This window comes from Magallana gigas, chromosome 5 (assembly GCF_963853765.1).
Source record: "Magallana gigas chromosome 5, xbMagGiga1.1, whole genome shotgun sequence".
Taxonomy (NCBI): domain Eukaryota; kingdom Metazoa; phylum Mollusca; class Bivalvia; order Ostreida; family Ostreidae; genus Magallana; species Magallana gigas.
The window spans coordinates 36,689,791-36,713,231 of record NC_088857.1 but is presented as its reverse complement, the minus strand read 5'-3'; the positions used below and the strand labels follow the sequence as shown (position 1 = coordinate 36,713,231).

Below are 23,441 nucleotides of genomic sequence, written 5' to 3'. Positions count from 1 at the left end.
AACTATAGTTAACAGCTGATAAACCTAGTTTATCGACTGTGAAACTATGTTTAGCTCATTTTTGTGAATTTGGCGTGCCATATTTATCTATCATCCACCCCAACCAAAAAAAATTGCTTGAGGTTAAATGTATAAATAAGAAAGATGGACAGTCTTTGGGTGGGGGGGGGGGGTCATATGTGTTGCTGTCTACTACTCGAGAATTTTTTTTAAAGATTAAGGTAAATAAAAATTATTTTGTATCTCAATTATTCAACATTCTATTGAGAGATAAAAAAAAAGAATTTTAGATAATATCGATATAAGATTTATATCTTTTGTTTTAAATAAGAGTTAAAATACCATTGATGCATGCGTAGATTTGGTATACCACACAGGCCAAAACATATATATTGAATTTCAGTGTTTTTCCATATGCATAATCAATACAATGTTATGTCGTATGAAGTATAATTTTTCTACATTTATTTATTTACTTATAAAAATCGATTTTAATGTATTAACTTTTCAGCAGACAATGAATAGAAAATGAATGAATAGCTGAATAAATAAATAAATAAATAAATAATATTTTAAATAAATAAATAAATAAATAATATTTTAAATAAATAAATAAATAATATTTTAAATAAATAAATAATATTTATAACTTAAAGGTCTGTAACATATAGCTCCTGTTTAGTGTATGCAAAGTTATTTGCCTTTGTGTTTCTTAAGGGGGTGGGGGTACTGAATAGTATACAAACGTAAAATAAAGGTGTGATTCATGTGTCATGTATTTCTCACCTGTGCGCATGCCCACTTATATACTCATAAACTTCCGCTTCACTTCCGTTTTACCTGCAATGGCTGGATGGTTTGAAAATAATGTAGAAAAAAAGTTTCACGTTTGAATTGAAGCAGATGTGACAAGAGCTTCAGCGTCAAGAAGAGTAAGAATAATATTTTCAATTATGATAAAAGTTAATAAATGAGTTTTAGGTTCCCTTGTGTGACCAATACCTGAACACAGGTAATGCAATGCGTTTCAATTCCGCGTTTGGTAATCACGCAGCATAAATGTTTATATATTATGTTCACACAGGTATCTCGGTGTTTTTTACTGAATTAAAATGTAAAGTATTTTGTTGTTTCATACTAATAGCTAAATATTTAATTGTCAATGAAGTATTTTTGGTCATTATATTAATAACCACTTTCCTTTCTTTTTTGTTTTTACTACTTTGCAACTTTTACCAGGCTGGGACCAAATAGCCAAACTTAATTCAAAACAATGTTTAGGATACAATATTCTAAATGAGATATTTAATATACAGATGTAAAAATTATTCTATTTTTAATATTGAAAATCTGAAATTTTGATATATCATTACTAAACTTTATAAGAAGATAAATATGGCAATTTTTTAAATCTGTGTGCTGGGAAAGACACAATCAGTTTCTGCAGAGACATAAATAACAGAGATTGGCAACTCCGCCATTAGTGTGTTTTGTTGTTGAAAAATGGACGTTACTTTGAGAACTACATATTAGTAAATTGATCTTAAACCAAAAGTTTATTGTTTTATGAAAAATGTGCATAGAATTTAGAAATCTTTGTGACAAAAAATTGAAAAATAAGACTGATATATAGAAAATATATAGGCCAGCTATAAAACACCAGCAAAATCTAGGATGATGGGTAGCCACGACTGCCTCCTAAAACTCCTCTTTTGATATTGTTCATAAGACATAAACTCATGAAAATATAATATTTTGAATGTTTTGGTAGTAGGATTTAGCTGTTTATATTTTGATATATTTTTTTATTAGAAAGATACCCTGATTTAAACAACAGGGACAGCAAGATTTCAATCAGTTGCCAATCTCATAAATGTTATTTATATCTCTGGTTACTGACTGGAAATTTCTTTGCTTCAGCAATGTTGTATGTTTCTAGGGATCCCCCAATGTATCCACCAATATAAGACATATTTCAACACAAATTTCCTGTCCTGACTCCTCAGTATATCTCTGTGTCTTCTCAAACACACAGCTAAAAAATACCTTACTGGGTACTTTTGCTTTGCAAATTTTAATTTTCCCATAAACATGTTATTAATGTGATCACACTATTACAGTGTCTGTTCTAAAATTTAATCTGACCTTGCACATACTGATTAAAATAACTAAGTATGTCTTTTTCCTGAAGTTGCAAGAAAAAAAGGAGTAGAATGAATAGATATTGCATTAAATATTTACAATTTTGACTTGCTTGCAATTGCAGTTCTTTATAACTCACCAAAAACAATTTTTTTTTTCTATTTCAGACTATCACAGTAAACAACTGTCATCATGTCACAGTATTTGTCACAGCCTCGGGGCTATGCCTCCGAGTCGGAAACGGGGAGCATGTATGAACTGCGACAGTACCCCTCCTACTACTCCTCTCAGGCGTCCATCACCCCCTATGGCAGTCACAAGAGTTTACTGTCCATGTACACCCCCTCCCAGGCCTCAACATTCCTCCCAATTGTTCAAAACGCACCAAACCCTGAAAAGAGACCAGCTGATAATTTTGGAATTGCCATGTTTTCTGTATTCATAAATCCTATTTTTGGAGTCATTGCAATTTTTCTTTCACGTGAGTATTGGTATTCAAAGAAAAAACTCTTTTATAGACAATTTATCTTGCTCATAGAGACTGAATGAGAATTACATAACCATAAAAAAATCTTTTTTTATTATTCCTGTCACATATCATTGATAATGACATTGAGAGAGAGAGAGAGAGAGAGAGAGAGAGAGAGAGAGAGATGGCATGCACAAAGGAATATGTGCGGTATGGTCAAATATCTGCCCCCGATTTCAACCAATTTTTAAGTAGTATCGTATGAAAATGAAATCTTCACAAATCATTGTAAAGAGGATGCCTATAACTTTAATCATGATTTTAGTCATCATTGCTCACTCGCTGTTTATCTATGACGTCACTTAAATGACCTAATTCCCGCAAATTTGCAAACAAATGAAGATATTCTCATTTTTGCTCTATATTTTGCATTCGGAAGAATAGAGCGCAGGTCTGCTCAAGTGCGATTTTAACATATGTTTTTCTTCAGATAGTTATACATATTATGCTAAAAAATGGTACTTGAGCAATCCTGCGCTCGGTGTTTCCCAGTCGAAAAACCATCGGAAAACACCCATATTTTGCTACAAAACATCAATTTATCAAAATAATGCAATATTCATGACGTCATTTCTACATTATGACGTCACTGTGGTGATAACCTTTTACACCTTTATTTCCAATATGATTTAAACTATCTTTCACCTTATTTTAAAGCTCTTTCTAATACTTTGATTTTGGGGGGCAAAAATTGCATAAAACCGCACTTAGTCCTTTATTTGATAATATCAAATTATGCTTTGTTCTTCTGTCTATCACACTCTCATGATGAAGAGAGGAATAAAGCTTATAATTATCAGAGGATTTTTGATGATTTCAAATCATTTAAAGCTGGAAGGTACTCGGGTTTCCCAATTAAATCATATTTGATCACATACAAAGTTCATACCCAATGAAACATTTCTTTAAAAAAAAATACTGTACATCTTATATTCAAGATTCTGAAAAACTGAATATTTCAATTTATCAACCTTACTATGAATGACTCTGTGAATGTACATAAAGCATATATCAGAAGTGAAAATCCAATTAACCCTATCAATAATCCTTGTCTTGCCATTGATATGATCTATCCATGAACTCTTGAGATAATTGAGAATTTTCAGTTACACACATATTTGCTCGACATCAGGATGGCATAAGAATGTATTTTTCAATAATTTCAGAAATGTCCAAGGACTACTTCAACAGGTGTAAATACATCAAGGCGTCCAAGTACGGGGCGTACGCCAAAGGCACAGCGATGGGTGGGATCATATCAATGATTATAGTCCTGCTCCTGATAGCAGCACAACTCATCCACTACCACATGAAGTTCTACTACTAGAGGGCATTGGGCTAATCATTGTACAAGATACATTCCTTAGTTCTTGCATGTGGTTCATATTTATAATTATTCTTAGAACTTGAACACATAGTCCAGACAGTTGAAATATGTGTATTTGGAGGACTGTGAAAATATATATGAAAGTGATATATATGCAACATATATATATATTGTGGTTAAGGTACTTTAGATATGAAAAGTGCTCAGATTTACAAAGAATCAAATTTCTGATTTTAAATATTTTTTTCCTTATAAGTATTACCGGTATGTAATTTATTGATGCTGCTAGAATTTGTTCTTTTTTAAAGTGTCAGGGAAATACTGGTACTCTATTGGTATGCTTTTTTGCAATTTCTAAAACTGGGTTTTCATAAGGGAATTCTGCCATATATTTTAATGTCATTCTGAGATAAATACACTATACTGGTCTGACAAATTTTTAGCATATATATTTTGTATATAACAATGAATTTTAGCTGTCATTTGTAAATGTACCCATTAATCAATATCATGATTTTTATATTGACATATCAAAGCATGTGATTATTTTATCATTGTTGGATATGATTTTCCATTGCATGGATGCCGCAAACCAAATTGTTATGAATGGAATGGAAAAAGAATTATATATTGTATTGACCTCTTAAAAACATTTTTAAAAAGTTTTATTGCTTTCTTCTTTACAAGCTCCTTTAAATGTTCCATTTTTTATGTAATTGGACAAAAAATCAATCAGTATGTTGCAATGTGAATAATATGAAATGCTTCATAAACCTTTCAACTTTTTTATCATTTGCTAAATTAGATTTATGTAATAATCATTTATTAAAATGCTAATTTTTATATACAGGTATATCAATTTTCTCACCCCCTTCACCCTACACAAAATTAAAACAAGCTTCACTGAGAAGGAATTTTCTTTTAAAAGAATGTGATTAAAAATCAAGGGGAATAACTTTTATGATGTTGCTATAGAATGTGCCATTTTTCGACGATATCTTCAAGTGCAACAAATTAATTATTCTTCCAATATTTGTCTGTATATAATATATCAATGTACATTTGTACCTAGAAGTCTTTGTACTCTTTTTGTAACAAACAAATAATAAACATGAACATGCTCCTTTTCTTTATATTTTACAAACTTATAGAGAGAGAGAGTTGACATTATGATCACAGATTCACTGTTTCTTAGCTGTAATAAATATACCAAACTTGTATGGGTCTTCTCCTACAAAGATAATAAATAAATTAATTAATTAACTAAGCGATAGGAGAGATATACCATGTAGCTTGTAATCTACTTGTGAGAGAGAGAGAGAGGAGAGAGAGATGCCATGTAGCTTGTAATATACATGTTCATGTGAGAGAGAGATGCCAAGTAGCTTGTAATCTACATGTGCATGTGGTATGTTGAGTTCATTTTTAGACACTAATTAATTTAATTGTAAAGTAATCGTGCAACTGTAAACTATTATTTACGAACTGTGGTCTGTAAAGTAAACGACGTTAATCTATATTTCATGTTACTATGTAAACCATGATCGTTAACGTAATAATCTATGTTTCAGCGATTCATATTAATTTTATGAGTTTGTAATTTTTAATGGTTCAGCACCTGATATTCATACTATAATAGAGTATAATTATTTTACATTCGGACGAACGAAGTGAAGGAGAATATAACTATATTAATTAACACTGAAAACAACCACTTATTTCCGATTGCAAAACATAGTTTATCCGCAGGATCAATTTGATTTTACGATTTTAAACTACGGTTAACAACTCTTGATTATAATTAGAGTTATCTAATAAATATAGCTTTGCGAATTGTGAAACTGTGATTAACAGTTATAACAGACGCAAAATCTACTGCTTTTTCAGAAAGATTAATTTACACTAGCATTCGTAAACTGTAGTTTACATCCGTTCAATATAGTTTTACAGATGATAACTATAATTAATTAAGTTTATAACGATTCGGCACTTAGGCCGGCCAAAGGAGACCTGGAGAAGAACTGCCCTTAAAGATCTTAAAAGCAGAGGCCTGTCCATGGAGACAGCACCTAGAGTTGCTGCAGACCGAGCCAGGTGGAAAGCCTTGTAGACGCCTCAAGCACCTGATGGCGCAGAGAGGATTGAGTGAGTGAGTGAGTAAAATGTAGTTTACGTGCATACGATAAACCTCAGGGGCGGTTCCAGGATTTGAGGTAAGAGGCCCGGGGCGCCCACTGAGTTTTAGGCAGGCGGTCTGGGGCCGTCGAAACCCCCGGAAGCTCATGAATTATAGAGATTTTGTAGGGTAAAAATGAAGGCTTCAAATTCATACTTTTGTCATTTAAATTTTGTATTTACTGCCACCTGGTAAATTCAAAATTTACATCATGACACTTTTAGGGTATTTTGTATTACAACATGGAAGAGTCGTTAAAACAATAGATAGTGTGACTAATTACTTGAAGGTGGGTAACTGGTCTCGTTTGAACCCACGGAGAGCGTATAAACTAAAATGGGTTTTCTATATACGTTACACATTGAACCCACAAGTTTTCTTCATACTACACCGTTGAAATCAGTCTATTATAGAGAAATCCGAAGAGTTTCCAAAAAGGTTGATAATTAAAAGATAAAGGCTCGCAAGTTGTACATTTTCTTTGCGAGAAGCAGTATGATTAATAGGAGTATGGTGCGCCCCCCTCTTGAATCCGCCACTGAACCAAGTTTAATATTAACTATAAAACTATGTTTAGCTCATTTTTGTAAATTCAACAAGTCATTAAAAGGGATATTCTTGAAACAACACAATTAAAATCTTTAATCAATTTTTTCATATTTATAATACAATGTAGCTGATGGCTGATTTATAATTCAATGTAGCTGATAGCTGAACATAATTGTGAGACAATATTTTGTACTTTGCAATAGTAAAATTGCATGCATGTGATGCGAGAAAAACCATTCAATTACATCTATATGGGCTTTTTTTGCCCTAATTATACCGTAGCTATATCAACCTTATACTTCCTATCCAATGCAATGATTTTATTTTCAATATTTAGCATTACTATAAATATAAATTAAACTCTCTCGCTTTTATTCGTCTGAGCCAGTTAATCACATGGAGAGATTTAAGTTTTTTTGTACAATATTTAAAGAATTGGATGAAAATTTCCCGTTTTGATAATATGAGTATTTTTTTTTCAGAATTACCTAGAAAAAACCAATACATATATTACAAAGAAATGTTTTTTGGTTTTTTTTTATACATCTATTTATGATATTTAATTTAGCCGATGGCTGAAATGATTGTGAAACAATATACATGTATTGTACTTTGCAATAGAAAAGTTGCATTCCACTTAAGGGAGAAAAACATCCAATAACATATATTTGCGAATATTCTGGTCATTATTATACGGTAGCTATACCCTGATACTTCCTATCCAATGCAATGATTTTAATTTTATTTTAGATATTTAGCATCACTATAAATTAAACACTCTTGCTTTTATTCGTCTGAACCAGTTATTCACATGAAGTGATTTTAGGTTGTTCTCTCTTATTTTCTTTTTTTATTTACAATATTTAAAGAAGTGGTTGAAAATTTTCCGTTTTAACAATCTGAATAATTTATCATAGCATTCCTTAGAGTAGAAAACAATACATGTATTATAAACTCATAAATGTTTCTTAAGGGTTGGCTCAGCCTTTAATAGAAAAAAAAACCTCTTAAACAATTTAAAAAAATGTACAAGTTAAAGTGAAAAATATTAGTAAAATATGAATGATGCAATTTTTGGCGTATTTTATTGAATAATGATATGGATGAATTGCAAACCCACCCACATTCAACTTGTTTAGTCACGAGTTTCAGAATCGATTGTGAAATCGGGCTCGGTATCGAGATTCTATGAATAGTGTGTCCGCTAGATGGTGCTGTCGCATTGGGAGAAAGCAAAACACGCCCAAGTGGTCAGTAGATATAGATCGTGATACCTGTGTATTTTCCAAGCAGATTCTTTTGAAAGGTATATATAATATTTTGAAATTAAGTAGCTTATTTATTCTCTTTATTCATTATAAACAACAGTATGACACGAAAAATGATATCGTTTTTGTTTTGACAGCTCTTGAAATAGTTGGATGCTAGGATATATTTAGAAATATTCAAGCAGAGTATTCTCCGTTAACAATTTTCATCAGTGATTTGTAACGTGTTATTCATCAGCAATATTTCCCAATATTAAGTTTTACGGTAACGTTACACCTTGGATCTTGGTCATGGTGATTACGAGATTTGCCAGAACCGGTTGTCACACAGCACCACGAGTTCTGTTCAATTAAGCTAGGGTTACATAGTCTACATAGAATGTATTTGTAAACTTATATCCAGGACATCCGATATATACTCAAATTTACTTTAATTAGTTGGGTTTTTTTTGGTTTACAAAATTGGGTCAAATTTATATAATTGTAAAGTAGATATAAATAAATATATCTACATGTATAATATAGCTATTAATGTCTATAGTACATATATCTCATTTATTTAACATTTAAACAGTGAACTGTGACCATTCTTGTATCAGACACAAACTAACATTCTAGATAAATAAATACTAACCCAACAAATTAAGTCACAAAAAATTGATAAATAATATTTATGGATCTTAAGCTGCAGGTCTGTATCTCCTGATCTGAAACCTTGTTTGTTATCATTGACAAATTCTGTGGAAAAAATTAGTACCATTAAATTCTTCATGCAATTTACTAATAGCGTGCGACCAGTTCTCGCCGAGTACCAATTTCGCCAGTACATTTTGATTGTCATTTTTTGTCTATAATTTTATGTGTTGATAAAATGACGTCACAATGTACTGGCGAGAAATGGTACTCGGCGAGAACTGGTCACCCGCAGTATTGATATTGTCACTTTACTTGCCTCTGCATGATAGTCTTTTAAACATCATCACCAGCCCTGTAAATTGAAGTGATGTAGTTTGTTTACATGTACAAATGGTGACTCTCGATCTCAATGTAAATTTAACAAACTTAATTTTCCGAGGTAGGTAGCGTGTTCCAGAGAAAGTCTAATCAGGCAAGTATAGAGATGATATCAGTAGTAAATTTGCATAAAGAATTTAACATTGCTAATTTTTTCCACGGAATTTGCGTGTAAATAAGGTTGACCCGTCCAAAACTAGTGCAGATTTTTGTGCGCAATAAACACTATTTTTTTCAATGGGTGGCACTGTAGCTCCCAGGTTGTCAACCCAAATTTGTTTAGTCCAGGAACTACAGGCCTGCAGCTATTGGATTTGAGTATTTTCTTCCTTATAGAATTTTTATACCATCATCTTCAAGGTTTATTAAAATAATTTTGCATGATGCTATCAAACTATCAATACACTGGTGAAGATAAGAATAAAATGATGATTTTCTTTTTTAGATATTGAGACAATGTTATTATTTTTTTAATTATTTGAAACTCTTCAAATATAGATATATTAAACAGATACATCTATAATTTTGCATTTAAAATTTGTCCATGATTTTATCTAATAAAAAAAAATCATATTCAGAGATAAAGTTTGTTCATATTAAACTCCATTGATGTTAGTTATTCAGTGATTACATAATGTTAGAGTGTTACACAGAGGAAGCCATCTGCCTAGTTTCACAACTGACAAGGTTCAGGTTTCAGAAAGTGCAAAAAAAACCCACTTGAAATATGTTATAAAAATAAATACCCGGTAAACAGAAATTTAAAAAAACAAGTTACATTGTAAATTACTCATTATCTTAGGTTTTAAGATGTGTTAAGCTCTTGAACTGATACTTAAAACTTCCTGGCCCAGCAAGCCCTTAAGGTCAGCTATTGAAACTTAATAAAACTTTTAATTCTAAGTGGTTTGTAACATTCTTTGTTAATGTTTATACATTACATAACATGTTGACACGTGTATAAATATTTAAGTCACAGCTGTCACATGCTGTTGTATAAATGTGGACAGTGGTTGTAGATGTAACAGTCAGATTTAATACAAATTAACACCTTTCATTTCAAACCCATGGACTAAGAGCTTTGGGCAAGCCATAGCATTACATAGAAAAAAAATCCATTGATTCATCAAAAGTAATAGCATATTACATCTGAAATTTTGCTTCTTGTACTAAAGGCATTACTTGTATACCGGTAAGCATTGTATGAAAGTTTGAATATACAGAATTTATATACAGATGATGTAGAATGCAGAAGTTATCAGTTTCATTCGTGGAATTTCATCAAATTGAAATAATATTACTCAATCACTACATTAGTTGGTTGCTTCAACCAAAGGTGAAAGCGCAGGCGTCTGATGTTTAAAGATATTTCTTTTATTAATGATAAAATTATCCTTTGTACTATTATCTCCCTTTTCTTGTGGTATCCATAATTGATATGAGAGGCAGAAGACAGAATTTTGACAATGTTTTTAATGAAAGGAACAGTTGTATTGTTAATTCGTACAGATTATGCATAAGTTTACACATAAAAGTAGTATGTGGAGAACTCTGAGAAGGAATATTTTTTAATCTTTTAATTATATATGCATGAATTGCAGCCGGTCTAAATAATTCAAAATGTGACGATCAAAACTTATTATTATCATAGTATAGTGGATAATTTTATTAAAGAAAGGTTTTTAACATCAGGAGCCTGTGGGTGAAACTTAAAGGTACAAGATGTTTGGTTACCAGGTACAGGTACATTTTTTTTGCTCCAGACCTGTGTTACATGTATGTGCATACCTGTATATCATAGACATACATTGTATGTATATTGTTTTCGGCCTATCATTAAGGATGAACAGGAAAGTATTCAGATGACATTTCAAGTGTCATTTAAAATCTGCCTCATGAAGTGTTATCTTTTAAACCACTTGGACTGTAACTTTTTACCCCATTACTTTTTCTTCACGTGGTGTGCTTTACATGGATTTTGAGTTAAGAGGATCAGACTAGTTGGTAAATGCCCACAGGTATTTTGTCAGCATAAACTTTGAATGCATTAAATGATTATGTGGAGGCTTTCCTTTTGTTATCATCCTTAAAATCTTGAATGTACAGTCATCAATTAATCCTCTTTTGCTAGAGGTTATCTCTTGTTAAGTTTTGTGAAAATTGATATCTTTTTTAGGGACCACAATGTTGTAAAAAATGGCACATTTCTTTTTTATTTGTAGAAAGTGTAGAATAGTGTCTTGAAAAAACAAACTTTTTTTCTACATTTACACACACAATTATTATAAAGTTTATGTTAATATATTTGTAGAAATCGTTAAAAATGGCTGGCTGCTGTAATTCCATTGCAAGATGTCTGTTGATATTGTTCAACATCCTTTTTTGGGTGAGATAATAGGGAAATAATTTCTGTTGATTATAGTACATTTGTAGAAGTTAATTAGCAAATAATATTAAAAGATTTGGATCCACATGTTGTTTTTTTTTCGATTAAAAAAATATTCAAGTATTGTACTGTATGAAAGAAAGTTTTATTTGCTCCATTTTAGTTTTTAAAAATTTTTTTCAACTGTGTACATATAATATTTTGTTTGCTTGATAGCTTTCTGGTGCTGCACTCCTTGGTTTAGGGATTTGGTTCAAAGTGGACAAGAACATTAACTCCTACCTGGACGTGATTGAGGTTGACACGGAGGACCCGTATTTCGACTATGCAGTCTATGTCCTCATTGCATTTGGAGCCTTTGTGTTCCTCGTAGGATTCTGTGGCTGTTGCGGGGCAGTCCGGGAGAGCAAGTGTCTTCTGGGATTTGTAAGTTCAAATAGTCAAGTATTTCGAAATCTTTATTGCATCATTACATGATGATGAATGGGTACATAGAATTCTAGGACTTTTTATCCATACATGTCAAATGGAAACAGCTTATTATTTTGCTCAACATTTTGCTGTTTATGTAAAGATAATAAAATCGTTACTACCGGTAATGTGTTTGTTAAGGCAGTAGTTTCTGTGTACAAGTGCTCTCTGAATCAATGAAGCCCTTTGTCACTTTATACTTTCTGTTAATACACATGAACTAAGTCAATATATCAAAGTTTGATCTGTAGTTGATGATCAGGACAAGATCAGGTTTTCCTGAGATCACAAATATAGAATTGTACAACCTCAGCCATCAGCAAAAAATGTCCAGCAAAAATATAAATTTGCTTGCAATGCAGACTAAATATAAACACAATTAATTGGGAGAGATTTGATTTAAGTGATCAATAAAGAGAAAAATGGGGATTGTAAGCTTGTGACCTAAAGATATAGTGAGCTAGCAGTCGATTGAATAATTTCCTTATATGATGAACAGAAGACTCTCATCAACAAGAAGAAAGAAAAATTGAATGTAGTTCATTGTATTGACTTTTCAACATAAAACAAGCATTCTGAGAGTATTGCATAAGCAATACACGTCCCCTACCAGTTTGCGGAAATTGTGAAAACAATGCACTGTTATGCAGAATATTGAACATTAAAAAATTGGAATATAAAAAATTAATTTTCTCGAAAATATGTCAACCAGACGCTACAAAAGTGTAAACTTGATCTGAAGTTTGACATTTTGAAGTTGTTTAGCATATTTCATATTATTCCTCAAACGCATAAAGAAAAAAAGTGGAAAACTGAAGTGGGACAGACAGACGGACGGACAGACGGACTGACGGACACAGAGGAAAGCTATAGTCCCCTCCGGTGAAAACCGGTAGGGGACTAATAATGCCTCTTTTCTTTCAAGTTTTACTGTACAACACAATGAACCAATTAAAATTGAGCAATTGCAACTATTGGAAAAATTAAAAAAAGACACCCACAAAAGGACTCTTGACTATTGATTATGGTAAATATATAGGATGTGTCAACAGTGTAGGTTTTATTGAATTACAATACATAGATGGTATTTTTTTGTTAAAGGTATTAGACCTCGAGGTACATATATGTACTTAATACCAGCTGTCAACTATTGGGATCAGATCTGTTCTTTTGTAAATATCATTTCAAAGCCAAGCATAAAAGTCAGAGCAGCCCACAATACTGCCTCACCCTCACAAACTTTTCTCAAGTTAATCCCAGCTTGAACTTCTCTTTTAAGGATTTGAGTTTAGGACTGAGTTAATTTTTTTTAAGGATTTGAGTTTAGGACTGAGTTGATTTTTTTTAAGGATTTGAGTTTAGGACTGAGTTGAGTTTTGTAAGGATTTGAGTTTAGGACTTAGTTGAGTGATCTGAAAATGTTGGGGACAGCAGGACCAGGTTAAATCTCATAGTAACACAATCATGAGAGCTTTTAACCTGAGTAAAAGGCATCTTTCCTCTGTACCTGGATCTTTTGGCATGAATTTACGAATAAAAGTGAAAGTAAATTGCAGTATGTGCAGCTAAAAATATATTTTGTTAAGCTTAAAGTGTAAATTCAGTTTAATTAGAGAGTAAAAACTGAAGTGAATGGGGAAAAAAGACATAATATACCGGTACTTGAGGAAAAAAGGATTAAATATACCTGTAAATTTAATTTAATTATTGTCATGTACTCAGTCTTGATGAGTAATTGGAAAAACTAGTATATTTTACTGAAATAAAATCATGACAGGGGTGTTACTTGGCAACAGAACACAGAGAGACTGAGCAATATTTCTGTTCTTATCAGTATCCATGGCAACCTTTCAATACAGACTCTCTGAAAAGGGTGTGGTTCTAATCCAATGCAAAGTAAGACAACACTAACCCTGGTTAAGAAAAAAAGATTAGTCAATGTGACACTGGTGGTGTAAGCATGTACCGGTATACAGAGAAAACTGCCATTAACTAAACAATGTATGATATTTCTTTTTCCAATTATTTAAAAAGAAATTATTTGAACAACTGCATGTAGATTGAACACACCATTAAAAGATTATTTTTTTTCTTTACCTTGATTGAAAGTTTAAAACTGATATTTGAATAGATTTTCACATAAATATGGCTGCTGATAAACCCTCAGTATTTTCCTGACGTCCAGGAAGAGTTGAATAACTGATACAGAAATTGTCAATGTTTGATATTTCACATATTGATTTATCACGTTTGCCTGATTCAGAAATAATTGCGAATGATTAATTTTTTATAATACCGGTACTCTGTGGTGATATTGTATATCACCAATGGGTTTAGAAACCAATATTAATTGATAAAGACCAGCTACAAACAGGTGTTTGATTTTTTTTCTCCAGTATTTAGACATAAACACTCGGATTTAATTATTGTTATTTCAACCGCTTAGGAAAGATTAGCACTACAGACACGAATGACCTTTCAGATTCGCACTGGTTTTAGATGCTGGAATATATGGCACTCTATAAAAAAATTTCGTAAGAGAAACCGTCAATATATTGGTTTCTATTTATATAAAAAAGCCTATGACGTGACGAAGATCTGAGTAGGGTGTAAATTCCGTAATTTGAGACTTTTCGATATTTTCAATTGTTACATTAGTTTTTCTCCTGTTTAGTCAAATCGTTCTTTTAATCTACTTAACACAAATATCAGTTCATCATGTGTTAGAGATTTATATACAGTACGTGTATATGAAAAAAAGAGTGAAAATCAAACATGATTATATAAAAATTAAGCATAAATCAATAAACCTTAGGGATATAGGCCAGTTTTACAGTAATTTTAATTGGATTTAGTTATTATGAGTTATCAATGCTAACTCATGTGATTATTTTTTTAATGAACATGTACACACATAAATCGCACTTTTTTTTTTTAAATATTTAATCTATAAATTATTCATAATCTCATAGGCACAACAATAATATTTAAATGTGAGTCTCTATTTTATTTTGCATTTTCTCTATCAAATACATAATACATGTATTAATGCAAAAACAGGAAAACTGTACTAAATTCCATTAATATTTTTTCAGTACATCTTTTTCCTGATGATCATCATTGGAGGAGAGATTGCAGCTGCTGTCTTTGGATTTCTGTACAAGGATAAGGTAACCAACATCTACAAAATCAAAGTACTGACAGTACTGAAGGATGGGGAGCATTCATTACAGATGTATGATATCTGGTAGTTTTAACCCGTATTCTCCTTATTTCAGCAAATGAAACTATTTTAATAAAAAAAATTTGTACCTGTAGACAAGACTGTAGGAATTAATAAGTAATTACTATTTTTAAGCGATCTAATTTAAAATAATTTATAGTTATATAGATGGGGAAAACCATTAGGCTAGTTTCATTCTTACTGTACAGTCAAATGTTGTTTAAATAAGTATGGACTTTATTGTTAGGTTTCATCATAAACTGTTGAATACCAATTTTCTAATATATTGTTGTTGACTTGATCGATGAATTTAAATGTTCGTAGAAGGGCAATATCTAATATCATATTGTATTGATAGTGTCATTGGCCAAAATTTACGTACTCTTGAAACAGTGATGTTCACTAAATCCACCCAAAGTGATGTCCACGAAAAATTAATGAAACTTCTGTATTGATTCAATAATAATCAAATCTGGGAAAAGCTCTGCATACAAACCCCAACTTCTAAATTACTGAAAGATATGTGTTTGACTTGATGACAGAAAAATTCAATTTTGGGGGAAAAAATCGAGTTTTTAAACTGTACCTCTGTTCATGAAAATAAAAGTCCCTGCAGTATTTGAACTCGGGACCGGCAGATTGATATATTGAAGCTACACCCATTGCGCCACAAAGATAGACAACACATTTTGGCAATATAAACTGTTTCACAATGCGTTCTATTAGTCATGTTGTGACAGACTGTGACAGTCATAAAAATTAGAAGTCACAGGTTGTCAAGCATCCTCAAAGCTATGAACAACATGTACTGGTATCTGAAACAAATACATTGCAGCATTCAGGGTGAAAATGCACTTAAAGAAAGGAGATTGACAAATAAGGACTGGTATAAATACACCGCTCATGTATCGTAGCGAGAAAACCCAATTAATTATATACATGCTATAAAAATAGCATACTCATGCAGGCTTTCAATTGGCATCTTGGTGGTATTTAATTGATTTCATGCAGCTTTCACATAAATGCTTGTGTTGACATCAGCAGTTATGTTTCATTTATTTGTAAAGCACACCTTATTCAGTCATTCAATAAGCTATTGATTATAGAAGTGCATTGTTCAGAAATGATTGGAAAAAAAAGTAGTGGGAGTAGAGTTTCAGTTGTTCAGAAATTACCTATCATAGGTGTTTATTATTTTTTTTTTACTGTTAATGCCTACCTGTAATGAAACAATCTAAGTCTGCCACAATAAGAGAATACATTCGATATCCCATTCTCATTGTATTTCATATGCATGTGAAAAGAATGAGGGACCTAATTCATTTAAGAGTTATTAAAAAATCAATTGAGAAATACACTAACAGCAAATTAGATTTTTTGTTATACAAGTAGCCCTTTTAATAATATAAAGTTGTTTTTATCTCTTTTCCTATAAAATATAACAGGAAACTCCTGTCTAGTGATGGAAAGTCAAATGTCTACAAACATTTTGCAATTATTATAGAAAATTAACATGTATTGAAATATTATGGTGTTCGTTAAGATTATTTTCAGTTTTAACAATTGATGAAAAATGGCCACACTAACAACTTTTGGGGGGAACATGTCAAAATTAATTCATAAATCTATGCAAATATTGCAAAAATTATGTCATTGATGATTTAGTATTTTTACATAAAAGCACAGGGACTTGCAACTTTTGTATTTTGATGTTACCATATTGTGGTAAATTTACTCTATTAACTGCTGAAGATTGGACAAAAAACCCCTGAATAATACTGAATACTTAGGCCTTATAAAATACATGTATGTCGAAAAGTATATTTTACAACCTGCTATCCTATTACCTGCATCAAATTCAGTATGCTTTGATTAATTAACATTGCATCAAAAGCAGTTTTTTCAATGCAATTTAAGTGATTGTGATGACATATCAAGAAATTATTGATCATTTTGTCCCTATTTCTATAGGACATGGGATGCCATTTTTTTTTTTTTTTTTTACATTTGTGGAATTTAATTCCATCAGATGGATTTGATGATACATGTACAGTGTACATGAAGATGAAAATACAAATTACACATCATAATGGTATTATTTGAACCAGAAATTTATTCTGACGCAAATGCATATACTGCTGATCAATTTATTTCAACTACATATATTTACATTTGCAAATATGCTTCCTTATATGAACCCATAGCATAGCGAGAACGTTTGGGCTTCACAGGATTTAATCACGTGACCAACCAAGTTCATATCTGAGTGAACATTTTAACTTGCTGTTTATTTCTTAAATGTATATATGAATTCAATTCAATTTCTCTATAACAAATATTTTTTATTTTTAGGTGGAAACAAAAGTGAATGATCTTCTAATGGAGACCATGGAAAAATACAAGACAAGCAAGAACGTGAGGAACGCTTGGGACTTTGTGCAGATTGAGGTGTGTATTGGATTGTCAACATAGTGATTGAAGCATTAATTATAAGGATATATTATAATCATTGGCTTCTGTAAAAGTGAATTAAGAAGTACAATGAAATATAAGTAATTGCTAAAAAAGCAGTAATGGTATTATTAATAAGAAATCCTTTCCAGCATGACCTAGGTCTGAAAAATTAATAACTTTAATACCGGTAGCTTAAAAGAAAATCTTTCCAAATCAAAACCAGTACATGTATTTGATATGTCGCAAGCAAATGTATTCCTTTTTTCATGGCTAAATCTATTGTTTCTGTGTCTTATTCTTCTTGTGTCTCATTCATAGGGCAAAATTTGATCTAGGCTAACTTATTTAAACAATAAAATGCTTTCTTTGGTGATTGATGCGGGATATGAAGGGGGTGACACTGCAGAAAAAATACATATGTAAATTTTTTTTGCAATGATCACTACCTTCATAACCCTCATGAATCATCAAAGAAAGCATTTTATTGTATATATTTACATCTTTTTTTAACTAATTAATAAATTGAATTAAAAAATAAGTAAAATTCACTAAATTACTGTTAATAAGTACATCAGTTCATTAGCTAAAAGAAACAGCCAAATTGTCTCATGGGGGAATTTGAGTCTGACATCATCATGATAATTTTGTGCAGTCTGTGATTTTTCTTAGGTCGCTGTAGGTTTCGACCAATCAATAATTGACGCGTGTAGATTTCAGTCCACTGTAGATTTCAACCAATCGATAAATGGGGTGTGATTTCAGTCTGGCTGTTTCTTTAGATCTATGAATTACCGTAACTAAAAGTCTCGGTAAGAAATAGAGGGAATCATACTCAGTAGATGTAAATATTAGTTTACGAAGGCAGATTCTCTGTTTAAGCTTATTAATCCAAATGTTTACATATTTTAAAAGCTGGACTTTCCTCAGTTGCATGCTTTGTTATATATAATTCTTTGTTTTATCTATGTTTGTAGTTGGATTGCTGTGGATCAGATTCTCCTGAAACATGGAAAAACCTGAGCATCAAATACAATGCTCAAGTAAGAAAATACTCTTCTTTTTTTTTGTCAGCTGAGTCACTTATTATTCTCTGTTTATCAGTCAGATGCCCAGGAAGAGATATATTTTAATAACATTTGCCTCAGCTAAAAATGCAATTTTGCATTATTAATATATTTATTGTTAAATTGTTATTCTATTGTTCTATAATTAGATGAAGTTGTGCATTAATGCCCTTGGGTCACTTGATTGGGTGCTTTTTTCAGCAGTCTGTAGTCATTCTTTTGTTTAGTGATGTTTCTGTACTCTGTAGACTGTCCGCTTTCCATCTACTTGTTGTGTTTTGACTGACAAAACAAAAGCTATTGATGATCTGGATTCAGCCATGCCAAAGAATGCCACAGCATGCTTTAATGCAACTGTAGGCTACTATCATTCAAAGGCAAGTACATGTACTTCATTGTCTATGCATATACATACATGTATGTATAATTTTAAAAGTAAATATTCAAAATGAAATCACAATTTGATCATATTCACATACATAAGTATTTGTATGTTTAATATTTGTATATATGTTAGCAACATTGCATTTGGGTTGCAAATTCTTAGAATGGCAATAGGATGATTTCATTAGGGAATTTTTCGTAAGTGATACATTTTGTTAAATGATTTACTGATTTTGCTTGTGCATAAAAAGCTATGTAGTACATTCGTGAACCTTTTCCTTTATAACAGTATATCCATATTCTTTTGTAGGGATGTAAGGATGGATTGAAAGATTTAATCATGGAATACAACTGGATTATATTTGGAGTAGCAATTGGAATTGCATTTCTAGAGGTACCATTTTTCATTCCAGATTGGATGTGACATATGCATGTACTTTTCTCCAGTCTATGACTGAAAACTTGATTTACCACCCCCCCCCCCCCCCCCATTTTTTTCCATATATATAAGAATTGCTTCCGCTAGCAGGTTTTGCTGTTACATATAATGTATATATTCATATTCAATGGTTTATTGACATCACCATGTTGGCATACAGTCAAAATGAAATCAAATGAGACAAAAGAATATTATAACATAAAGGCTATAACATGCAAGACAGTTTTATAAATTCTTCATAGTCCCTGAAACTGTTTTCTCTGAATTAAGCATTTATCTAAGTAGAAACATAGACGTTTTGTATTATTCTACCGTAATCACATGGATTAACAATTTCTTTAATGGGATCAATACTACAGTATAATTTATCTTTGAAAATACTGTAGACGTATTTTTTTCCACGGGGTCATAATTCCGCGGAATCACAATATCAATTTAATCCGCGGGTAAAAATTTACGCGGATTCTTTGAACGAAAAAAAAAACAACATTTGAATAATTATTATTAAATATAGTTCTGAGCAATTTTCGATCATTACCTAGAATTTGTTCAACTTTGGACTTAAATTGCAAGAACTGTTCACAATGAGCAGTAATTATCGGCTGTGCACTGGTCGGTAGTCATTAGTTAGCCGTCAAGATGTTACGACGCTGGCTAAAATCGTCTGAAACACCATTTAATCTTTATTAACTGTCAATTTATGGGTTCACATGTCGTTTAAATTATGAGTTGATAAGTTTTATCAATTAAAAATCAGAGCACAAAGGGATCTAAGAATTGCAGTAAAAACACGGGTCTTAGCGTGGAGTTAATTGGGTCATTGAAAGACAGACCCGCTTGGGGCTATTTGTCGTCTGACACGTGCCGTTATCTCAAGCTTGGAGAAGTTTAAATTTCATGCAATTGAATTTACAGAAAATTCAAATCTTTAGGAGATTAAATTATTTATTATGTGAATTCTCAATACTTTGTTTGACAGTTTGCATAGATAAAAACGATATACATTGGGTACACGTATATGCAAGTGTTCTATAATGTAGTAACTTCCGATTATCCTTATTCATGTAATGCAATTCCAAAACGCACTTTAAGTACACTGGGATAAAATTCCGCGGAAAATTTGTGCCCACGTTCATAGCGTAAATTAATACCACGCGGACAAAAGTACGTCTACAGTATCTCAATATTGAAATCGAAAACTGTCATACATAGGACAGTTAATGGTTTTCATTTTCGACTAATAATTTACAAGCATAGCATAAACGTTTTTCCTTAGGGATAATTGGTTTACAATATCTACCAGATATATAATTTTTTTTCAGCAAAAATTGCATTTGCTCTGAACTTTTCAATCATTTGATTTTGATTCCAGGTCATAGGAATTGTTTTCGCCTTCTGCGTTTGTCGAGAAATCAACAAGGATGACTAGAGCAGGTGCCGGGGACATGCGAAGTTTTCATCCAACCATTGTCATTGTTATGTGTGTTTACCAGGATATTTTCACACCAGCTTTAAAACAGAATCTTGTAATACTTGTTCAGCGTGTATAATGAAAGGGGCATTGTGACAGCTATCAATGCTTGTTATACGACCGCTTTCGAAGCATCTGTTTTTGTTTGTGATTATGGGGAAAATGAAAAAAACCATTCCAAGGTTGGCATTTGCTTTATTCTGCCCTAAAATAATGAGTATTTACATTCACCAATCACTTACTGGTAGTATATTTTGTTGTATATGTGACAATATCATTTACATTTTAACTGAAAAGTACATACATCTTTGCTTATATTATACTTGAGCAAACGAAATGAAGGAAAAAAAATCTTGGAATGGTTTGTGAACTGCTGGGACTGAGTTCTAAGATATTTGTTACTTGTATTACCAGGTTCTTGTATGTTGTACTGATATTTCAGCTTTATTGGCAGATATCATTTCACTGCATTTACATGTATATGCAGCCATTTCATTGGTTATTGCTAGGACAAACATTTAGAAATTCTAATTTAAATAGATTCTTTCAATGCAGTTGCCTGATTAAATTGTAGTGCCTTTAGAAGAAAATCATCATCATTTTGCATTGTCTGCAATTTGTTTTGAAAATCCATGTTTAATCATTGAAGAGATCAATTTTTATTGATTTCTAAATACAGTGTATTTGTAAAAAAAATTTGAAAATTTGACCAAATGTTAAAAAGCACAATTCAATTCGTGAACAAGCTTTTTTTTCTTAAAATTACATGATTTAGATAGGAAGCATCAGCTTGCTTATACTTTCTTTATATTAGGAGTATAGGTGGGAGGTATATTATTTTTGTTTTATCATTCATATATATATGTACCGTTTATATGCAAAATTAATGTTACCATGTAATTTAATTTTTCTGTTCAGCCGCAATTTTGTGGAATTTTTTTTATCATAAGAATTATCTCGAAATTTGGTTGTTATTTAAAATACTTTTTGAAAAGAATAAGAGTTGAGTTTTCAAGTTGGAATCTTTTTCCTTCAATAACTATCATATATAATATTATATATTTTACAAAGTATATACTATATTGTTCAGTGTATTTATATTTGAACTTGAATGTATTTCAAATATTTTCATGGCTTTTTATATCTTCTAGAATATATTTTTTACCTGAGTAATTATAAATAAATTATTGTCTATAGTAAGTATACATATTTTTACCATTGAATGTTTTGTTATTAAGCTTTAATGTTCCATTTACCTTATCACATAGTATTATTTGTTTGGGATTTTTTTCTTGCAAAGCTTTTGATAAAATTTTGAAGATCTTTTCCATCAACTGTTGTACATTTATGAAAATATGTAGATCGATGTTTTCCATCAACTGTTGTATATTTATTAAAGTTTGTAGAATTTTTCAATTAACTGTTGCACATTTATCTTCAGATATTTATCCAATACCTTATCAGAGTCGCACACATTTATTAAGACCTAAGTGATGCATATGTTAACATGTTTCCTCCATGTTGGAATTTTTTGTTATTAACAGATTTTGAATTCTTTACACCGTATTGTGGTTGAATAAGGATAAAACATAGTTCCAAATGTCATTCCATAAAAATAATTTAGTTTTTCAAAAAAAAAAAAAATAGTGTAGCTGTGCTGTGGACCTACCTCTTGGTTAGGGGAACCCCCTGGGATACCCCGACCTAGTTTATACTTAGTCACTTAAACATGTTCATGTTGTACCTATATTTTTGTACACTGATAGTCAAAGCCACATGTATTATGCAAATGGGACAAGTCAGGTATTTAACCCCCATCAGGTGTCATTGAAGAACCGCAAGGGTCGGAGACACAAATTACTTGTACTTATCGGTAGTTTTAACTATGTTAGTACTAAGTTTTTACTGGGTAATTTCATAGTGTACATGTATTACTGTAAAAGTGGTTATTTACACTTGTGGTGAAGTACGTGTTTTCAATACTGTAGATTCCTAATTAAACGCGAGGAATAAAATATCAGCCCAAATCGCAAGAAACACACCTCACAGAATTTAAAATCACGCTTTTGTTTTTCGGACATATATAAACTAAATAAAACTAGGCTAAAAATTCGGTGTTCACTATTTTATATTCTCACGATTTCATGCAAACCAATTGATTCGCGGAATTAAGTACTCAAGTAAAATAAGAAATCTACAGTAGTAAAACAATCTGCGTGGGTATTTGATATGTGGATGCTTGATTTTCTTCACTAAAGTTTAGATTTTTTACCACATATGTGCGGGTATTTACGCGGATTAAAGCGTTCTGTGTAACAAGTGTAAATTTCTCCCACACATACATGTAAATAACCACTTTTACAGTATGATTTTTGGATGGTGGTAAATTTGTATGATATTGAGAATTGTTATTAGACAAGGGATACAAACTGGAAGATATAATACTTGTTACCAAAGAAGTGGACAACAATTTGTGATAAAACAATAGGTCAAGATCTTAGGTTACACACTTTAATCATCAAAGCTTAGATTTCTTGATGTAAA

The 23,441-nt window shown here is 31.4% G+C and overlaps 2 protein-coding genes across 3 annotated transcripts; both read left to right on the top strand.

The window, feature by feature from the left end:
* Positions 1-791: 791 nt before the first annotated feature.
* LOC105340495 (uncharacterized) lies at positions 792-4,504 on the top strand. Its single transcript, XM_011446558.4, has 3 exons — positions 792-932; positions 2,310-2,623; positions 3,838-4,504. The coding sequence occupies exons 2-3, from the start codon at positions 2,335-2,337 to the stop codon at positions 3,996-3,998; spliced, it is 450 nt and encodes a 149-aa protein (XP_011444860.1). The 5' UTR covers positions 792-932; positions 2,310-2,334; the 3' UTR covers positions 3,999-4,504.
* Positions 4,505-7,891: 3,387 nt separating this feature from the next.
* On the top strand, positions 7,892-21,442 carry LOC105340494 (CD82 antigen). 2 transcript variants are annotated; one of them, XM_011446556.4, is made up of 9 exons: positions 7,892-8,029; positions 11,317-11,391; positions 11,608-11,817; positions 14,958-15,032; positions 17,438-17,533; positions 18,514-18,579; positions 18,852-18,980; positions 19,298-19,381; positions 20,799-21,442. In XM_011446556.4, exons 2-9 carry the CDS (start codon positions 11,329-11,331, stop codon positions 20,853-20,855), a joined length of 780 nt encoding a protein of 259 aa, XP_011444858.2. In that variant the 5' UTR covers positions 7,892-8,029; positions 11,317-11,328; the 3' UTR covers positions 20,856-21,442. The 2 variants fall into 2 exon arrangements, with proteins under 2 accessions (XP_011444858.2, XP_011444859.2); XM_011446557.4 differs by lacking the exon at positions 7,892-8,029 and adding an exon at positions 10,959-11,023.
* The last annotated feature ends 1,999 nt before the right edge of the window (positions 21,443-23,441 follow it).